Raw genomic sequence first — 21,692 nt, forward strand, 5'->3', positions numbered from 1 at the left:
GAAATGGAATCTTAATTTAGGTGGCTGAGGAGACTGAAGAGGTGATGCAGATTGGGAGCCTTACAAAGGATGTTTTGTCACCAGTCACAGGGAACCCTGAAATAGCAAGAAAATTCAGTGCTGTTGGAATCTGGTGAGAGATGTAGAGAAGAGGGCCCTTCACAGCAGTCATGGTAGCACAGGGTCAAAACTGCCAGAATTCGCATCTATTCGCCAAGCACAATTTTCAGGAGAGCTGGATTTTTGTAGAGTCTCTGTGATACAGTTGAATGAATAGGACACTATGCTCTCTCTCTAAAGGACAATTAGCTATCCTAATTAACAGTGAGTACTAGCCAGTTGCATTGCAGTCCTGATTCTGCTCGAGTTGTGTGTATTTAAGAAGACGTCTTACAAGCACTGGATAATCTCTTTGCTTTTTAAATGATGCCTTTTAAAAAATGTTATGTGTGTTCCTATGTGTGGGTATGTCCCTGCAAGTAGCATTGGAGTTTATTAGCAGCAGTACAGTGTTTGAAAATTTATTATGTATAATTTTTGTGTTAAACCCGTAACCAGAGTTGCCAGTGTAGGAAAGTACATTGTTGAAAACTTGCTACTATTACTGTGCTGAGATACCACCTCCATGCTTTCTCTGACTGCTCAACAATGTCTGATCAAGGGGTAGAAATGTAACTTATATCTGATTTCTTTTCCCTTGGATTTTAGCAGCCTGAAGGGCTAGGAAATGAAAATGGAGCCAAGTGTTTGATATTATTACACTTGTTTCCTGTCTAAAGTTATAGAGTTACTTTATAACCATTTTATCACTAACATTCAGCTAAACTTTGTTACTTATTGGTGATTTTAATGATTGATATACATGACTATTTAAAGTTTTAGATTAGAGTGTTTTCAAAACTAATGTTCTTATTAGTTTAACATTAATCATATACACTGTATGGGATTTGTGTGACATGATAGTTCACTGCTGAACACTAGGTTTGGCTGTAGTACCTATTCTTTTCGAAAGAATAAGAGAGAAGCTGAATTTGCATTTCAGTTTATCCTTAACTAGTAATTTTGTCTGTATTTCAGAATTGTGGAATGTTCCTAAACCTGTCTCTCTACATAATATCAATACCAGTCATACACAGAAATGTCCTATTCTTCCCTCTGCCAATTTTCACTGTGGGTTCCTAGGAATTCTTTGTTTCATTTACTTTCTATCATTTCTATACAATTTCAGCAAGAACTGTCTTCTTGGCAGTTCATTGTGTTAACCTACTTACCTTAGAATCATCCTTTCTACCAAAGTCTAGTAAGAACTGCCTTTTTTGGTAACACGCTAAATTGTGCTAACCTGCCTGCCTTAGAACAACTTGGAGTTTAAGCCCTGGCATATGAGCATAGCTAGTTAAGGCTCCAGAAAGAAATGGAATCCAGTTCATATGGGTCAATGACTGGATTGCAGAGGTGGGATAGGTTAAAGGCACTTAGGAGTACATTTCAGTAGTAATAGGGAACTCTGAAGTGACAAGAAATATACATGCTATTGAGAAGCTGGTGCCTGGCAGGAGCCATGGTGGTGAAGGGGCCCAGTTTCTGCCAGAGAGAGGGAGGGTGCCAAAGTCATTACCTGCTTCTTTTCCTTTGTGTGTTCTGACTGCATACTTCTCAGTGCTGCCTTACTTCTCTCCAGTTGCTGCAGTGTTTCTTCTTACTGAGGAGTATGTTTATCTAGTCTTACCTTTGGGCTTTTGTAGGCCTGAGAAAAATAAGAATCTCTTTTCAAGAAATCTCGCCACCTGATATTTTACTTTAAAGCTCTTTGCTGTCAAAAAAAGGTATATTATGATTTTGAAATTAAGTAAATTACCTTCATTTCAGAGATAGAAGTTAGCACTCTATAAAGTCCAGTCTGATTACTGACTAAATCTTAATTATTTTCAGCAGACGGTCTGCCAAATCCCGAAGCAGAAGCCCATATTCATCTAGGCATTCAAGATCACGTAGCAGGCACAGATTGTCTAGATCCAGAAGTCGGCATTCTAGCATTTCTCCTAGCACACTAACTCTGAAGAGTAGCCTGGCAGCTGAATTGAACAAGAATAAAAAGGCTAGAGCTGCAGAGGCAGCAAGGGCTGCAGAGGCTGCGAAGGCTGCAGAGGCAGCAAAGGCTGCAGACACAGCTGCCAAAGCTGCCAAAGCCTCAAATGCTTCTACACCTACCAAGGCGAATACAGAAACTGGTGCCAGTGCATCACAAACCAACCATGTGAAGGATGTGAAGAGACTTAAAACTGAGCTTGCACCTTCTCCCTCAAGTGGTGGAACTTTAAAAAATGACAAAGTAAAAGCAAAGCCACCTCTTCAAGTAACAAAGGTAGAAAATAATTTGATTGTTGATAAAGCCACCAAGAAAACAGTTGTAGTTGGGAAAGAGAGTAAATCTGCTGCTACAAAGGAAGAACCAGTATCTACTAAAGAGAAAACCAAACCACTTACACCAAGTATAGGAGCCAAGGAGAAGGAGCAACATGTGGCTTTAGTGACCTCTACATTACCACCATTACCTTTGCCTCCCATGCTGCCTGAAGATAAAGATGCTGATAGGTAAGTGTAAACAAAATTGGAATTTGTCAGCTATTTAAAGAAAAAATGGAAGTTTGAACTGAGAAATGATTTGACCTTTTCTAGCTTATTCCCTCCCCAAAGTCACTGTTAGTCCCTTAAATAACTTAATTTTCTATATTATGCACATTTTAAAAATGAAAGGCTCAGTGGTTAAGAACACTGGCTGTTCTTGCAGAAGACCCAGGTTCGAATCCCAGCATCCACATGGCAGCTAACAACTGTCCGTAACTCCAGTACCAGGGGATCTGACAGTCTCTTCTGTCCTCTGTGGGCTTGCATGACAGGGGTGTACTTACCTACACACAGGCAATACACACATACACATAAAATAAAAATAATAAATAAAACATTTTTAAAAAATGAAAGACATTGCTTATAAAATTTACTTTATGCTGAGAACTTTAGCAAAATATTTTGCATAGCTTTGGGATCTCATGTATATTGTAACGTGAATTGGTTATTTGAATACCAGTGTTGTCTGCTTTTTCCTTAACGATTAATGAGCATTGCCCTGGGGGTTAGATTCCTCCTAAGTGGGTTTGTTATTTCAAGGATTTTTTTAGTGACCATAAGAATTTATCACTTCAGTACTTTATGAACCTATTACTTTTTAATTTAGTTGATCTTTAAATTACTTAAGTTTGCCTTGAAGATAAGGATGATTCATATAATGTCACAAAAAGTCGTAAAATGATTGTTTTCATTTACCATGTTCAAACTTTTCTTTTGAGATTATTGGTGATATGGGCCAGTGAGGTGGCTGAGCAGATATTTGCATGTAGGCCTGATGACCTGCGTTTGATCCTGGAATCCCAGATGGCAGGAGAGAGCCAACTCCTGAGAGTTGTCCCCTGACCTAATGGCTCCTGAGGGTTGTCATTTGACCTCTACACAAACAGACAAAATAATTTATCAGACAGATGATATTGAGGACATAACTTATTTTTTAAGTTTATTTTTGATGGTTTGTTTCTTTTGTGAGACAAGGACTCATCTTGTAACTCAAGCTGGCCTTAAACTTAATGGCATTCTTCCTATATCAGCCTCTGGGGTGCTAGAACTATAGATGTACATCATTATGCCCAGCTTTATTTTTATTTTGAAACATTTTATTCTTAAGAAGATGACCAAAATTTATTGTAAAATAAATCCAGCTTAGAATGCTTCCTGTACATACATCATAGGGTAGAAGAATTGTGCTACTCTGTGATTCATCTTTATCATGCCATTTAACCATTATACATGTATGTATTATGCATTTTTGAAGCAAGGTCTCATGTGATCCAGGCTGGCTTCCAACTATTTGTCCAAGGATCACCTTGAATTCCTGATCTTCTTGCCGGGTGTTGTGATTATTATAGAATACTATCACACTTGGTTATTTATATTTTTGTAGAGATTAAGCTGGTTTTCTTTCTATTACAAAGCAATCATGTGGGCAGTTTCCTTGTGTTTTTGTTACAGCGTTTGAAAATACTGAATTTTTATATGAATTTTTATATTTTATGGTATTTTTATATCATGTGGGCATGTTTTTCAGGTACCCACTTTGACTAGCATGAAAATTTTATGGTTTAAAACCTTTAAATGCTAAATCATGTTTCTGTTTCATGTCCTGTGAAATGTCTTTTTTTCTACACTCAAAACACTGAAAGTTCTCATTTATTTTAACCAGATGTTATCTAACAGTCCTTATCTGTGGTGTTTGTGGGGTTCATTGGTTTCTAGGAAAACTGAAAGTCCCTAACAGTAGTGGTTGGTGAATTTTGATTAGTTCTGGAATGTGCTCTGCAGTACATAGAGGCTTGTGTGCTGAAAGGAGTACTGAAAATTCATGTTTACAATGAAATTCCTGGTGTAGTACTTTATTCTTCATTTATGTTTTAGGAGTACATGTCCCTTGAGATATTTTGAATAACTTGGTTTACCCATGTTAATGGGTAATGTTGCTTTTCTTTTTATATCTGTTTTTGAGGTGGCTGCCCATACTGACTCCTGCTTTTTGCCTTTTATTGTGTCTTTTTTCTTTCTTTGAATGTTTTTATATTTTATGGATATATGAAATTTGCTTAAGATTAGAGAGTACTACTAACGTACCTGTGTGCTCATTAAATTTCTTTATTTCAGTGGGTATGATGTAAGTACAAGGTTTTAAGTATGTGAAGAGATGATATTTTCCAAGAAGTTCTAGGTGATTTAATAAAAATGTACCGAGAAAAAGAAAAATGTTTAGAAGTGAATACTTTCAGAAATAAATGGATGTTGAAGAGATATGGGTGTAGCAGGAGATAGTTTATAGTTTTTGTAGGTTTGTTAGAAGTACAATGAAATTTTTTAGTGAACAATAGGTTTCGATTTTAAGGCATTCATAACTGTTGATAATCTTATGATTTCTTAATGATCTTATGATTTCAATTTTCTTTGCCTTATTCCATTTGGTTATATCTAGAGTGAGAGTATTTATCTTGTAAACTCACAGATTAGTTATAAGAATTCAATAAGTTGATGAACAGAATTTTTCAAAGTGCCGTGCATCTCAGATATGAATATTAGCTTTAGTATAAATCAGGACTATAAGGAATATTAATTACTTTAGATTAATGATGTTTTTATTTTAAAAATGTAAAAATGACTAAACATTGTTATACAGTGTTAAACAATATAATAGACCTAGTGCTTTGTTTGTTGTTTTTGTTTTTGTTTTTGAGACAGGGTCTCCCTGTAGTGGGGGCTGGCCTGGAACTCACTAGGTAGACCAGGCTGGCCTTGACCTCACAGAGATCTGCTGGCCTCTGCCTCCCAAAGTGCTGGGATTAAAGGCATGCACCAGCACGCCCAGCAGTGCTTTGTTTGAAAGGGTCAGTTTTTATGAGCAAAGAACTGTGCATATCCTTCCCTTTGTCATGGAGGAGTGAAACACCCTCCACATCCTGCCCCCCTTTATACAAAAGGTAAAGTAGTGAACATGATAATTTCTTTTTAGTAAATTATATTTGGTTGTTGCTATTTTGTGATAAACAGGCAGTAGTTGAAATGGTCTGTAAATTACTCCTTCTGATGGAGAGAATCTTTCATGTTATGATATACTTTTGGAAACTAGAATATGGAAAGCATTTAAAAAAATTATTATTCACTGTCAGTTTTAAGGCCGTTTTAAAGAAGAATAATGGTCTACACAATTTTGTTAACCATATCTTTTTCTTTTGGTGGTGGTGGTGGGGTGAGGACCTTTTGAGACTGGATCTCCCTTTAGTCCCAGCTGCCCTGGAGCTCACTATGTAGACCAGGTTGGCCTTGATCTCTGAGACTGCCCATCTGGATCTCCCAAGTGCTGGAATCAAAGGCATGTGCCACCACACCCAGAGCTTTGTTCAATGCATCTTAAGGAGATATGCTTATTGAAGCACACTACCATTCCTAGTTAACTTACTGTTACATCCCCAAAGAAATCTGTAAATGGTTGTATGTTTTTTGTGACTTCCTGATTTTGCAAATCTTTACTCTAGTAGTTGTTACTTTTTTTTTTTTTTAAAAAAACCTTTTTAAAAAATTTTATTATTTTTATTTTATGTGTATGCATGTATTGCCTGCATGTAGGTAAGTGCACCCGTGTCATGCAGTGCCTGTGGAGGGAGGTCAGAAGAGACTGATCCCTGGGACTGGGGTTATGGACATTTGTTAGCTGCCATGTGGGTGCTGGGATTTGAACCCGGGTCTTCTGCAAGAACAACCAGTATTCTTAACTGTTGAGCCATCTCTCCAGCCCCAGTAGTTGTTATTTTTAAGTATTCAGGCATTCAGAAAAATTGAAAAAATAATACTAACATTTGTATAACCTCCATCTAAAGCCAGCAAGTATTAACATTTTGCTCTGAGCTCATAATTTCCCTAAGTAGGGAAGGTGTGTCTGTGTGTGTGTCTGTGTGTACATTTTAGCCGTACTGTTGGAAAATAAGTGGTTGCCATCATGCCGTCTTACCCTTAAATATCACAGTTAATCTCAAAATAAGGCCAGTCTGATGTTTAATCATAAGTACTGTTACTGCAGAGTCATAGGGTTGAAGCTGGATTAGTAGACACTCCTTAGGCTGATTCTTTTCTCCTTTTCACATGACCTCATTTGTCCTGTGTTACTTCCTTGATTTCTAGCCACAGACTCTTAGACTCACTGAGTCTCCCAGAACTCTAGTCTCTCTTCCAAAACATAGACTTTCTTCCAGTAACATAGACTGTTACTATTGTGTTTTCATCAGCATGTTTTCTTTTAAAAAATATTTAGGATCATATCATGCATAATATTCCTTAACTAGCTTTATGCATTAAAGACCCCTTCCTATATTAATATTTATAGATAGGTTCAACATTCTTACCTATAAAATGGGATGCATCATGCTTTCTACTATTGATACTTAGATTTATAAATTTTTGCTGTCAACATCCTTAATATTTATAGATGTCAAACTTTGTAAGATAGATACATGTCAAATTATATGCATTCAAAACTTGAGACCACCAAATTATATTTTACTAAGACTGTGCCAGTTTAGGTGCTCAGATATATGAAATTATTTTAACAGTACTAGATTCTATTAGTTTGAATTTTTGACAGTCTTTAAAATACATTATTATTGAATTCACATTTTTCTGATTGTTACGGAGATAAACTTAATTATTTTTTTCTATCATATTCTCTTCCTTGCGTTTGCTTCTTTTTTTTTAATTGATTCTAGGATTTTCTTTCTTTATTTTATTTTATTTTTTTTTTTGAGACAGGGTCTCCTTGTAGCCCCAGCTGTCCTAGAACGCACTATGTAGACCAGGCTGGCCTTGAACTCACAAAGATCCACCTGCCTCCCCCTCCCAAGTGCTGGGATTAAAGGTGTGCGCCACCACGCCCGGCTGATTCTAGGATTTTCTTACATTGAGTCTTGATCTGTGCATCTCAGAGTCGTCTTCTTTGACATTTTTTTTTACTTGTTATTGATATATTCCATTTTTATAGTCAGACTTTTTCCCCTTTATAATCTAGGCTTATAAAATTTAAAAAGGTTAACTGAAGATTTTCTCACAGAAAAATTTTTTGGTTGTTTTGTGAAGAAGGAAGAGCAGATCTGACCCCTTGTCCCTCGAACAATGTTGTTAATAGTACTGTTTATGAAATTTCACTAATTTGAAGTGCCACATATAAAATTCTCAAGAACATCTGTGTTTCCATTCATTTATTCTCTGTTGATATGTTTCATTTCTTTGCCAGGACCATAGTGCTTTAATGTCTTTAGAGACCTGGTATATCAGTTTTTACTCCAATTTCTATTAAAGGGGCAGATGGGCAATATGAAAGTGAAGAGGAGCGGTTTGCTTTTTTTTCTTTTTTGTTTCCTGGTTTTGGTGTTTAAACTCAAGACCTTGTGCATATGAACCAAACATTTTACCACTGAGCTACACGCTCAGCCCTGGCCCTACCATATAGGAATTTGGGCCCAGTGTTATGTAGCTTTTGCTTTTTTTTTTTTCTTCTTTTAAAGTCTGGGATCTGAATATGTAAATTTTCTGATTTAAGAATGCTTTTGCGGGTCTGGAGAGATGGCTCAGCAGTTTAGAGCACTGGCTGCTCTTGCAAGGACCCAGGTTCAATTCTCAGCATCCATGTAGCGGCCAACAACCATCCTTAACTCCATTTCCAGGGGTTCCAAGACCCCTTCTCACCTCCATGGGCATTGCACAACAGGGGTACACTTACATGAAGGCAATACACTCATATACATACACCCATACACATAAAAAATAATAAATACAATACTTTAAAAGAGAGTGATTTTGCTTTTATTTATAGACAGAATTTACTGTCAGTCAACTTGTTAAGTTGCATTTTGAAAATTTTGGCTTAGTGTTTAGTTTTTATTTGCGACTTTTGGGTGTAATAATTTTGAGATGTACAACTTTACTAGTTTCTCATGCAAAAACATCTCTGCATTTTTTTCAGATCTAGGCTTATGTTCTTCAGTCTAAACTTCCTTCTCCATTAGTCTTATACACTTCTTGTTAAGGCATTTTATTTATTTTTGTTGTATTGTAGTGTACTGAAAAACTATAAACATTTTCTATTTAGTTGTTGAAAATATTCAGTAAAAAAAATACGTTGTTTTTGCCAGATGTGGTGGCACATGCCTTTGATCCCAGCACCTGGGAGGCAGAGGCAGGTGATCTGTGAGTTCCAGGCCACCTTGGGAGACCCTGTCTCAAAAAGAAAGGGGGGGGGACGGGGGGGGGAATGACACGACTTTGTTTTAGTTATATAATGTTCTAGGATTGTAACATCTGGTGATTCCTTTAATGTAGTTGTTGAAAGAGGTTGTCCTTTATGTTTAAAAAAAAAAAAAAAGGTGAAGTTAAGACTTTTACACTCCACCCCAATCAAAATTTGAATCTTGAGAAAAATGAGAATTTTGACTAAAACCTTAATTAAAAGTTAGAGGTTACAGATTTCTAAGTAAGTTATTTTAAATAGGCAGAGTTTTAGACAATGTGTTTCAAACATGGTTTAGAAAACCTTTAGCTAACACATTACTCTGGAAACACTTTTCATATTGCATGTTATCTTATTGCTTATAAGTTTACAAATCAGTTTCCTTATATGCTTTACCTGTTAAAGAATCTTCTAGAGAGACAGAGCACTCCAGAGGCAGAGGCAGAGGCAGGCAGATTTCTGAGTTTGAGGCCAGCCAGGGCTACATAGTGAGACCCTGTCTCAAAAACCAACCAAACACAACCTACTAGAGAGTAACAGGGTTATGAAGAAAAATGATAATTTTACCCTGATTTTTGGTAAGTAGTTTTTAGCTTATGATATTGAAGGGACCTTTTTGCTTTACAATAAATTGTTTAACAGGAATTGAAAATGAAACCAAAATAAAATTGTTTTTATTGGTAGCATGTTTACCTATTTTGGATCACAGCAGCATAGTCTTACTAAATTTTCCCATTACTGAATTCAAAACTTGTGTAAAAGTTTGTAAAATCCAAATTTTATTATCATTAAAAGATTCTCTTTTAACATGTCATAATGAGACAACAGATGTTGCAGTATCTTGGAAAATTTAAATCCTCAATTGCCAAGTTAAGATGTAGTTTAGGGTTTGAAGAGATGGCTCAGTGTTTAAAAGCACTGCCTGCTCTTGCACAGGACCCAGGTTTGATTCCCAGCACCCACATGGGGGCTGTGAACTGTCCATATGTCCATAGCTCCAGTTCCAGGGGAATCTGAAGCCCTTGTCTGACCTCTGCGACATTGCATGACATGGTGTACTCACACACATGCAGGCAATACACTCATACTAATAAATAAAATATTTCTTAAAAAAGGATGTAGTTTAAAGGTCACAGCTCTTCAGGTATTTATATAAAGGATAGGACTAACGGCTCATCTGTAATTTCATGCAAGTGTCTTTAAAAATTTTTTAGAGAAATCATTGTGTAATTTAGAAAAATGGACACTGAAAAAGAATTACTATTGAATTAGTTGTTTGGTTATGTAAATGGACAAGGTAATAGTGCTATTTCTAGCATGTGATGTCATTTATTTACAAGAAAACATCAGTGTGTCTTCAGACGAAATCAAGTGTTACAGAATTATTGAGGTTTTTTGCAAAGCATCATTAGTTGATTTTCAGTTTGTAGATTCTGTTTGTTTGTTTACTTGTTTACTTATTTACCTTGTTTATTTTTATTTATTTACTTATTTACTTTTTATTTATTTACTTATTTACTTATTTATTTACTTATTTACTTATTTTTCTGAGACAGGGTCTTTCTGTAGCCCCAACTGGCCTGGAACTTGCTATGTAAGTTACAGGCCTTGATCTGCCTGCCTCTGCCTTTTGAGTCCTAGGATTAAAGATGTGTGTGCCACCATGCCAGGCCAAAGCTACATAATTTTTAATATGAACTTTATTTTTTATTTGTGTGTGTATCGTGTGGGCATGTAAGTATGTGTTTGTTGGCATGTCCATGTCATGGTGTGCCTGTGGAGGTCAGGACAACCATTGGTGCTCGTCCTCAACTTTTATCCTGTTTGAGGCAGGTTCTCGTTATTGTTTTGCTGCTGCACTGTATACACCCGGCAAGCCGTCCCCTACGCTTCCTGGGATTCTCTCCTTAGGAGCATTCGTAATATAGACTTGGGCTATTATGCCCAGCCTTGCATGGATTCTAGAGATTTCAGCTGAGGCCCCCATTTTTTCACACCAAGGACTTTACCCACTGAACCTTCTTTCCAGCTCCCTAAAGTTTATTTTTTAAAACGGGTTTACATTTGCAGAAGTTTCAGAGATATTGTGAGGTCCCCATTCACCTTGCACCCACTTTCCTTTTTACTAGTATCTTAGTATTTGTTTCAGTGAGTCAGTATTGATACATTACTATTAACTAAGTCTATACTTTGTACATATTTCCATAGTTTTAACTTCATTGTGTAATTTTTACCCCTAAATTTATTTTGCAGTTGAATAGTGTATTAATTTAGCTGGACTTGCAGTGTGAAATAATATGAAATATGTCCAGCCTTTGCATGCTGCTTAAGATCTTAAAAGGTGACCATATTTTTATTATGTAATCAAATATTTGTGCTTTGTGTGACCCCCCCCCTTTTTTTTAGCTTAAGAGGCAACATTTCTGTAAAAGCAGTTAAAAAAGAAGTGGAAAAGAAACTCCGATGTCTGCTTGCTGATTTACCACTGCCCCCTGAGCTACCAGGAGGAGATGATCTTTCAAAGAGTCCAGAGGAAAAGAAAACAGCAACACAACTGCACAGTAAAAGGAGGCCTAAGTATGTGCTTGCTTTCTACATATTTTAAACTGGCCTGAAATGATCTTGGATCATTATAAACTTACAAAACAAAACTAAGATTTTAAAATGAAAAGTATATATTTTTTTGAACACATACATGGATTAGAGTTTTGAAACAAATTTTCACAAGTAGTTTTTACTTATAGTGACTAATAAAGCCAAATGAAATTTTATTGCATTTTGTAATTATTACTTTTGGGGGTATTGCATGTATCAAAGACGATTTCTTTAATCAAGATAGCTAAGTAATATAAAACCATTATTAATATTGAGCAAATGGAAAGCAGCATTCAATGAGATCAGACAGAATTAGTCATGGGCAATGTTTCCTTTGCTTGTAGCTCCTCATTTTCTCTAAAACTAGATCCATTCTAGTTTAGAGATGGAATGGAATTTTGCAACATGGAGTGGATGAAGCTTCAGTGAATATATTCAATATCTGATAGAATTCTTTTCCTTAAAACCTGTGAGTTAAGGAAATTAAAAACTGATGCTTTAAAAAGAAAAATAAAACAAACTAAAGAAAAGTGTAAAATTTGAGGACTAGATCTCATTTAGAATTGCTGTTCAGATACCATCTAATTAAAATATATGAGGCTGGTATGTGGCTGTAATTATTCCTGAATTCTGTGGTTGATTGTCTGCAATATGAAAAGTAACATTTTTAAATAATGTGTGATTTCAGTCACATTTATCTCTACCTAAGTGTGGATACTCGATTATATCAGTACTTTATAGTTATGAAAAATCTTTTTTTTTAAGAAACTTTTTAATTTCATGTATATGAGTGTTTGCCTTTGTGTGTGTAAATGCACCACATGTGTGCAGTGTCTGCGGAAGCGTGAAGAGGGCGTTGGATTCCCTGAAACTGGAGTAGAGATGGCAATTAGCTGCCATATGGGTGCTGGAAACCAAACTGGGGTCTTCTGGAAGAGCAGTCAGTGCTCTTAATGACTGAGCCATCTCTCTAGCCCCCAAAATCTTTATATTTTTATGATGATTTTATCCTGCTACAAGTCTAAAATTGTCAATAAGTTTTATAGTGTTTGTTAATGTTCATAACCATATACTATATGTATATGTGTACATGCATGCACACATAGAATCATTAAAAAAAGTAAAATGATGGAGGTTGGTTAGAGAACTTTGACTCTTTCTAGTAATGTTGGTTTTCTTCATTTGCGGAAAAGTTAGATTTCTAGCCAGGTGTGGTGGTGCACCTGGGAGGCAGAGGTAGGCGCATCTCTGTGAATTCAAGGCCAGCTTAGTGTACATAGTGAGTTCCAGGGCCAGCTGGGGCTAGGGAGACCCTGTCTCAAAAAAAAAAAAAAAGAAAAGTTAGATGTCTAACAGCCCTTCATAGAAGTACTATTGCTTCTCCTCATTAAGTACTGCAGAAGAGTCAGCATTTAGAAATCAGTTTATTATCAATTTATTTTTATGATAACATAATATCGACACACAGTGTAATTATTTCTTACATCGATGTTCACATCCATGCAAGGATAGGGGAAAATGAAGGATTTAAGATTGGGTAGGGTGGATATTGAATATTAAACTGCATTCAATTTGCTTGATTGCCTATAAAAACTTAAGAATTGTATTTAATAGAATATGTGGGCCTCGCTATGGTGAAATCAAAGAAAAAGATATTGACTGGGGAAAACGCTGCGTGGATAAATTTGATATCATTGGAATTATTGGAGAAGGTACTTACGGACAAGTTTACAAAGCCAGGGATAAAGACACCGGTAAGAAAACACCAAGGTTGGATCGATGTATGCTTAATTTCTGCTTCTCTTCTAATGTATAGTTTTTAAGAAGTCCAATGAAGCCAGGTGTGGTGGCGCACGCCTTATTCCTAGCACGTGGGAGGCAGAGGCAGGCAGATCTCTGTGAGTTCTGCTCTATAGTGAGTTCTAGGCCAGCTGGGGCTACAGGTCCAAAGAAATAAAATTCTTTGTGCTCTTGTTTAGTCTTAATTGTTTTGTATGTGCACCTACCTGTGTGCACACCTACATAGCATGAGAACATACGGGTGTATAAATGTAGATATTTTAAAAATGTTTCTTCAGTATTTGTGATGGGCTGTCTGTTGGAATTTAGGGATATTTTCCTTTTGTGGTGAATAATTATTAAAATATTAGTAGATAGGCAAAAGTATTGGCTTTTTTTGTGACTGTCGAGGTCTTAGTATATAATCCAGCCTGGCTTCAAATTGCTGAGATCCCACTGTCTCAGCCCCTTGAGCTGGGGTTGCAGGCAGTTGCCACCATGCTCGACATTGGTATTAGTAGTAAATTATTTTGTATTAAGTCTCACATAACAATTTTCTTTTGGCCAGTTTTTTTCCCTCTGTAGAAGTTATCCCTATAGGCCAGATTCAACACCTTTATATTTCAGAACATAATCAAGAACCTAGGAAACAAGTTTTGAAAGACCTCAAAAGAGAGAAAGTAACAGAAGCTATGTATTTTACTAAATAATCATAGAATTAACATTTAATCTTTTTAATTTATTTTGTGAGTGTTTTGCCTGCATGTATGTAAGTGCACCATGCACATGTAATGCCTGCAGAGGCCAGAAGAGTGCGTTCAATTCCCTTGGAACTGGAGTTATGGATGTTGTTAGGTGCAGTGTATGTGCTGGGACCTGAACCTGGTTCCTCTGCAAAGAGCAGCAAGTACTCCTAACCACTGAGGCATCTCCCTAGCGCCTGATCTTTGTTTACTTATTTTTCACATAAACCAAGATGAAAATTGAAAATTGCCAGCTACTTGATGCCATTTAGTATAGGGGAGGATGGTTAGAAAGTGATGGAAGCAGCTAGAACATAGAAACACAGAGTAATAATTGATATCTATAGGATGGTATCAGAAAGATTAGATTTTTAACTTCTGAAAACTTTAATGAAATAAGAAAACACACTACATCATAGGAAAACTTCATTAAAAAATGAATGTTTTAATGATTGAGATGATATTCTTTACCTTAGAAAATTTGTAATTTTTTTTTTTCTCCAGAGAATTGAAATGAACACACCTTTGTTAACAATGAATATTTACCAATCGATGCCCAGCCTATTAAGTCTATGAAAATAAATCCACCCAAATTTAAACATTTCTGGTCCCAAGCCTTTCAGATAAAGGATACTCAACCTCTAATAAATGTTGTGTGTGTGTGTGGTGTTAATTAAATCTTATCTGATAAAAAGCAACTCATGCCTAAATTATATGGCAGTATAAGACATACTTTTGAGATATTTTGAACCTCATTGTCATGACTAGATAACTGAGAGACTTAATTTCTTGACTTGCAAATATTATTTGGTATGTTGGAACCTATAATTTGTGAATTATAATTTGAAGAAGTAGGAACAGAAATTGTGTTAAAATGAATTTAAAGCTTTTGCTAACACCCTGATTTTATCTAACTTTCTAATAGGAGAAATGGTAGCCTTAAAAAAAGTACGTCTGGATAATGAAAAGGAGGGCTTTCCAATTACAGCAATTAGAGAAATTAAAATTCTGCGGCAACTTACCCATCAGAGTATCATCAATATGAAGGAAATAGTGACTGATAAAGAAGATGCTTTGGATTTTAAGAAGGATAAAGGTACACATGTAAATTTAATAACCAGTTCTTTGCATTCATGGTATTTCTAACTTAAAGATTTTATTAATTGATGCTGACCATTCAGTATTGGCTAAATAAAAATATTCCTTAATGTTAAACTTTTTAAAATTTAGTAGATTTAAAGAACTGTTATATATTTTGGTTGTTCTTTTTTTTTTTTTTTGAAATTTAAAAAATAGCTATCATTTTATTTCCATTTGTTAACACAATCCTATACATAATTCATGGCATTATAGACAGGGATAAACGCACGGTCCTTAGCACGAGTGAACTCTGCCCTGGGGCAGCTGCAGACCAGCGCAGGGCGGCCCACACCTGCAATTTTCACTCTCGGGAGCTGAGGCAGGAGGATTGCCACGAGTTTGAAGCCAGCCTGAGCGACCTGCGGGTCTTGGAAAAACACCTGTTTTGGTTGTTCTTTAAAAAAATATTTTATTTTTTATTTTTATTTTATGTGTATGAACATTGCTTTACAGGCATACCCTTAGACTGACCATTCATTCTGATCTAGGAAACTCTTCAATTCAGGTACCATCTTCCCAGGTTTTTGTTGTGTCAAGTTGACAAAAAAAATTTACTAGCACAGTATGTTATGACTGAAAATTGTATTTAGTCATCTCACTGCCTACACCTACACACAGTCTTACTCTTTTGAGGAATACTGTTTTAAAAGAATTGATATAACACATGGTAATTATGTTGTATAAATCAACTTCTGTTTAAAAGAATCCTGTATGTGGGGCTGAAGAGATGGTTCAGCTTAAATGCACTGACTCTTCCAGAGGACCTGGTTCAATTGCTAGTAGAGTCTAATAACTATAATCTCCAGTTTCAGGGGATCCAACACCCTCTTCTGGCCTCCATGGGCATTGCATGACACAGGTCTTAATATATAAGCAGGTAAAACACTCATGCACATAAAATAATAAATACATTAAAAAAGTACTCTGTATGCAGTGTAGAGACTGAATCATCCTAAATATTCCTTTTACTAGTTTTTTTTCACTATTAAAGCCCATATTTCTTAGCTTGACATTTGATGTGGTTTGTTGTCTTAACCTTACTTTTCTTTGCTTCTGATTACATAGTAGAAAGGTATGGTTTCACTTCAGTTAAAATGTCTGGGATTTGAAACTTGCTTATTAGCATTGTTATCTTATTAGTAAGGCTTTTAGGTCTTCAGATCCTGTTTTCTTTTCATCCGTAAAAGGGAACCATTAGCTTTCTTACCGTGTAGTAAAATTGGATTAAGACTGTAACCGTGAAGTATATAGTACAAATGTAATTTGTTTTGCATTTAATTGTGTAATAGACAAATTAGTATATTTGTTCTTCTTGTAACATACCTGAGCCTCCCGTTTTTTATCTGTAGGATCACCTCCTTGCCTACTTTTTCAATCCCAATTTTGCCCTTTTTGATTATATACCAAGCTTCAGTCACATTGGTCTTTGAGGTCTACAAATATGCCAGTAAATTTTCATGCCCTCAACTTACTCCTTATGCTGCTTTCCTACCCTTAACAGAGACACACACAGACACAGACAGAGACAGAGACACAGACACACACACACACACACGCACATGCACACACACACACAGAGACTAAAGTTTGAAAGATTTCTTCCCATAAACTCTTTGCCTGAGTATTTCTTCATTCATTTAGTGAGGCTATTTTTTTGGTCTTTTTTTGAGACAGGGTCTCCCTGTAGCCGCAGCTGGCCGGCCTGGAACTCCCTATGTAGACTAGGCTGGCCTGGAACTCACAGAGATCTGCCTGCCTCTGCCTCTGAAGTACTGGGATTAAAGGTGTGCACCACCACACCTGGCTACAGTGAGAGGCCTAATTTATCCAGCCTTTGCAGTTTACACTGCATATACACACACAATTTAAAATACATACCCCTAGGGGGGTGGAGAGATGGCTTAGTGGTTAAGAACACTGACTGTTCTTGCAGAAGACTTGGGTTTGAATCCCAGCACACACACGGTAGCTAACAACTGTCCGTAACTCCAGTACTAGGGGATCCGACAGCCTCTTCTGTCCTCCACTGACATTGCATGACACGGGTGCATTTACTTACATGCAGGCATAACACTCATATACATAAAATAACAATAATATATAAAAAATTTAAAGATAAAATAACTCCCCCCAATAGTAAAACAATAAACTTCTAGTAGCTAAGAGTACTTAGCCTAATGCTTATTTTTCCCATACCTATTATTTGTTGTGACCCCACCTAGCACTGGATACAGAAGATGCTAAATGTCTAATTGATGAATGAATAGTGAGCTCTGTTTATTAATGTCCAAATTTTAATAACACTTTTGAAAAGACTTCTGGTACTACCAAAAGAAGTGTTCATAGCCTTCCTTGTATTGTACTTTGTTCATGATATATTTTCCTTACCAAATTATACTTTGAAGCCTTTGTTTTGCTTTGGTTCTTCTGCAGTGCCTAGCATTCCATTTCACAAAATACAGGTTTTTATTTATTTTGATGCCCATCTCTCAAGGTGTAAAATTACTCAGATTGAAAAACAGGAAAGTTCAAAGCAATGATATTACTCAGCCGGGTGTGGTGGCGCACACCTTTAATCCCCAGTACTCGGGAGGCAGAAGCAGGCAGATCCCTGTGAGTTCAAGGCCAGCTTGGTCTACATAGTGAGTGCAAGGCCAGCTGGGGCTACAGGGAGACCCTGTCTCAAAAAAAAAAAAAAAAAGTTTTAGCCAGGCATGGTTGTGCACACCTTTAATCCTGTGGGAGGCCTAGGCAGGCGGATCTCTGTGAGTTCCAGGTCAGCTTGGGGCTTCAGGGAGACCCTGTCTCAAAAAGACCAAAAATTTTTTTTAATTAATTAAAAATAATGCTTTGAGCTGGATGTGGTGGCATATGCCTTTAATCCTAATACTTGGGAAGCAGACACAGATGAATCTCTCTGAGATGGGAGTCTAGCCTGGTCTACATAGTGAGTTTCAGGCTAGCTGGGACTTACAGGAAGACCTTACATCAAAAAAAAAAAAAAAAAAAAAGAGGCCCCTCCCCAAATGAAAACAGCAGTTAAGAGCAGTATCCACATGGCAGCTAACAGCCGTCCCTAACTCCAGTTCCAGGGGAATCCAACACCCTCTTCTGGCCTCCTTGAGCATTGTATGACATGGGTGCGCTTACATACAGGCGATACACTCAGACACGTAAAGTGTTTTCAAACCCTGATCCTCTGCAAGAGCAGCCAGTGCTCTCCATCTCTCCAGTCCCTTAAATAAAATGTTTAAAAAAATAATGTTTTGGTACTTGAAATTATTAAGGTGTATCCCAAACAAACGAAATCCAAGTATTATGATTGTTACATATACATTCATTTAGCTTACTGCTTTCCAGCATCAATATTTATGTCATGAGGAAATATGAGCACTGTTAATTTTGAATTTTCCTAAAAACCAAGTAAACATTTTTCCATAGTAAATACTTCTGGTAATGTCTCTGTGTTTGATTCAGTTGGCTCAGGAAAGAAGTGGTCAGACATCATTTCCCTGTGGTCTTTGATCACTGCCTGGAGTATTAGGCAATCTTGCATACTTGTATTTTTATATATATTACTGAGTTTCTGAAAGCAGACACTGAATTTTAGTCTATTTGTATTCCTAATCTCCAGTGCTTAATTATATATATATATATATGTGTGTGTGTGTATGTATGTATGTATGTATGTATGTATGTATGTATGTTATGTATGTATGTATGTATTTGTCTGTTTTTGAGACAGGGTCTCCCTATAGCCCCAGCTGGCCCTGAAACTTACTATGTAGACTGAGCTGGCCTCCAACTCACAGAGATCTACCTGCCTCTGCTGGGATTAAAGGTGTGTGTCACCAAGTCTGGCAGTACATGATTGTCTTTAGCTTTTGAATTAATAAATTTAGATGTGAGACAATTCCTTCAGCTAAGTACTATGATAAATGTAGGTGGATCTGGATAGCCAGAGAAAGGACATTCTCATCAGTGATTGCTATAATGTAACTTTCTACAAGGCAGTGGAGTTGGTACATAGTCTTTAAAGAATACCTTGCTTAAAAGTACACTAGGTTTTTTTTTTTTTTTTTAAATCAAAGAACTCCTTTCCATATTCTAGTACTGTTTTTATCTTAGAAGGTTTGGGAAAAGAGGAGCATTGACTAATGTGGTCATCTTTCATTCCACAGATGTTTACTCTGTCAGTTTCTAGACCTGAGCTGGCTAGTCTAGTAGATGCATGTGATTATTCAAACTAATAAAAGGTAAAATTAAAAATGGGTTCCTTAACGTACTGACCTATATTAGTTACTTCGCTGTTGCTGTGATAGAAGCACTGACCAAAGCAGCTTATAGAAAGGAGTTTATTTGAACTTATGGTTCCAGAGGAATCAGAATCCATCTTGGTGGGGAGGCATGGTAAGAGGTGGTCGGAACATAAAGAGGAGTGATCGCTCACATCTTGAAGCATGCACAGGAAGCAGTTTTTTCTATTTTTTTAATTTAGTGGTTTTGGACTAAGTTAAAGAAGGGCACTGGCAATAAAGAAGGGCACTGCTGTATACTTTCAGATACAGGGTAGTATACCTAGTCATTAGGACTAGAAGGAAACTACTTCAGCTGATAAAGCATTTATTTAAAAAAAAAGAAAAGAAAAAAAAGCAAGGAGATCTTTTTTATTGCTCCTATTTTAACTTTGTACTTGAGGTTTTAACCAGAGACGTTAGACTAGAAAATGAAATGAAAGGTACCCAGATTAGGAAAAAAGATGTAATAAATGAGTTTAATTTCAGCTAAATGACAAGATACAAGATCAATTTTGCAAAATCAGTTCTGTATATGAGTATTGAGCAATCGAAAATGAAATCAAGGCAATTTAATCTATAAGTAACCTTTAAAGAATAAACTAGAGAGGTAGTTTAGTAGTTAAGAACACTGGCTGCTTTTGCAGAGCACTCCGGTTTGATTCCCAGCACCCACATGGTGGCTAAGAACCATCTATAACTCCAGTTCCAGGGAATTCAGTGCTCTCTTCTGGCTTCTGTAGGCTTTGTACATACAATACAGGTGCACTTACATACATGCAGGCAAAACATTCATACACATTAAAGTAAATGAATCAGAACATTCAAAAATGTATTAAAAAGAATAAACTAGGAATAAATTGATAAAGAGAAAATGTAAGGTTTATAACTTCAAAACCAGGAAACACCACTGAAATTTAAAAGGATTAAATAAACAGAAAATATTTTATTTCAAGGCTTAGAAGATGATAACTTCTTTCCAAATCTGTCTTCATAGCCATCACTGCCCTGGTATAATTACATATGTCTTCTTTCATTTTTTAACTTATGTTTAATTTTTAAAAATTACATTTATTTATGTATATGATGGGGGAATGGAATGCCATGCGCATGTATAGGGGTCAGAGGACAACTTGTAAGAGTTGATTCTCACATTCCACCATGTGGGTCCTGAGGATCAAACTCAGGTTGTCAGACTTAGTGGCAAGTTCCTTTATCTGCTGAGCCATTTTGCTAGGTCAGGTGGCTTCTTTTTAGAAACAGACAAGCAAGTTAAAAATTTTATATGAAAATGTAAGAGATCTGGGATAACCAAAAAACTCCTAGAAGGAAAAAGAAAATTGAAGGCTTTAACAGTCCTCGATTTTAAATTTTACTGGAGAGCTAAAATCAGGACTGTCTGGTGCTACCATTAGGGTAAACTATGGAGCAACAAAAGAATTGAGAATCCAGAAATAAATCTGCACACACAAAGAAATCAGTCAATCTTTAGTATTTGGGTTAGGCTAAAGTGCTAAGCATTACTGGATGACACCAAAAAACATAAGCAAGAAAGGAAAAAATGTATATACATTAAACCTCATCAGAATTAAAGTGGATACTATGAAGAAATGAAAATCAACCCAGAAAGTCAAAGAAAAATATTTATAAGTCATATAGCTGACCAGTGACTTATATCAAGAATATTAAAACAAAACAAACTTAAAAACTAAATAAAAAGACAATCTGATTAAAAGACTCCAAGTAGATTTTTTTTTTCAAAGAAGATACATATGTACATGGCCAAGAATTCATTATCATAGCCATTTGGGAAATGTAAATCAAAGCCACAGTAATATACTACTTCACATCCACAGTGAGGATGGGGGTAAATTAGAAACGTTAGTGCTACTACTTAGTGTTGTAAACACTGGAGGTTCTTGGAAATTAGAACTAGAATTACCATGTGATCCAGAAATACCACCACTAAGGACTTGAAATTGGCATCTGAAAGAAACATTTCAAAACCCATCCATAATGACATGATTCATAATATTCCAAATGTAGAAACAATTCAGGCTTTTTTTGTGTTGAAGAACCAGTTGATAAGTGTAATTATCAGTAGGCATCTAGGTGTTATTGTTGAGCTCTAAAATTGAAAGACAGTCTTACACATGATACTACAACATTCATGTACCTTGAGGATATCATATTAAAGAAACTAAGCTATTCTTAACAGAATAGATATTGTATTATATACTTTGACTGGGATGGTCAAATTCATACAGACAGAAAGTA

General features: G+C 36.1%; 1 protein-coding gene across 4 annotated transcripts in view; it reads left to right on the forward strand.

The window, feature by feature from the left end:
• The window catches only part of Cdk13 (cyclin dependent kinase 13), a 112,728-nt gene that overhangs the window by 38,366 nt on the left and 52,670 nt on the right, over positions 1–21,692 (forward strand). For 2 of the 4 annotated variants that reach the window (XM_008836271.2, XM_008836269.3), the window contains exons 2-5: positions 1,936–2,595; positions 11,270–11,440; positions 13,073–13,212; positions 14,906–15,076. In XM_008836271.2, the coding sequence (XP_008834493.1) occupies positions 1,936–2,595; positions 11,270–11,440; positions 13,073–13,212; positions 14,906–15,076 (1,142 nt within the window). Of the gene's footprint in view, positions 1–1,932; positions 2,596–11,269; positions 11,441–13,072; positions 13,213–14,905; positions 15,077–21,692 lie in introns of all 4 variants that reach the window. The other 2 variants (XM_029564977.1, XM_029564978.1) reach the window with 1 other exon arrangement.

Source organism: Nannospalax galili, unplaced genomic scaffold, assembly GCF_000622305.1.
Source record: "Nannospalax galili isolate Female #2095 unplaced genomic scaffold, S.galili_v1.0 scaffold54, whole genome shotgun sequence".
Lineage (NCBI taxonomy): Eukaryota > Metazoa > Chordata > Mammalia > Rodentia > Spalacidae > Nannospalax > Nannospalax galili.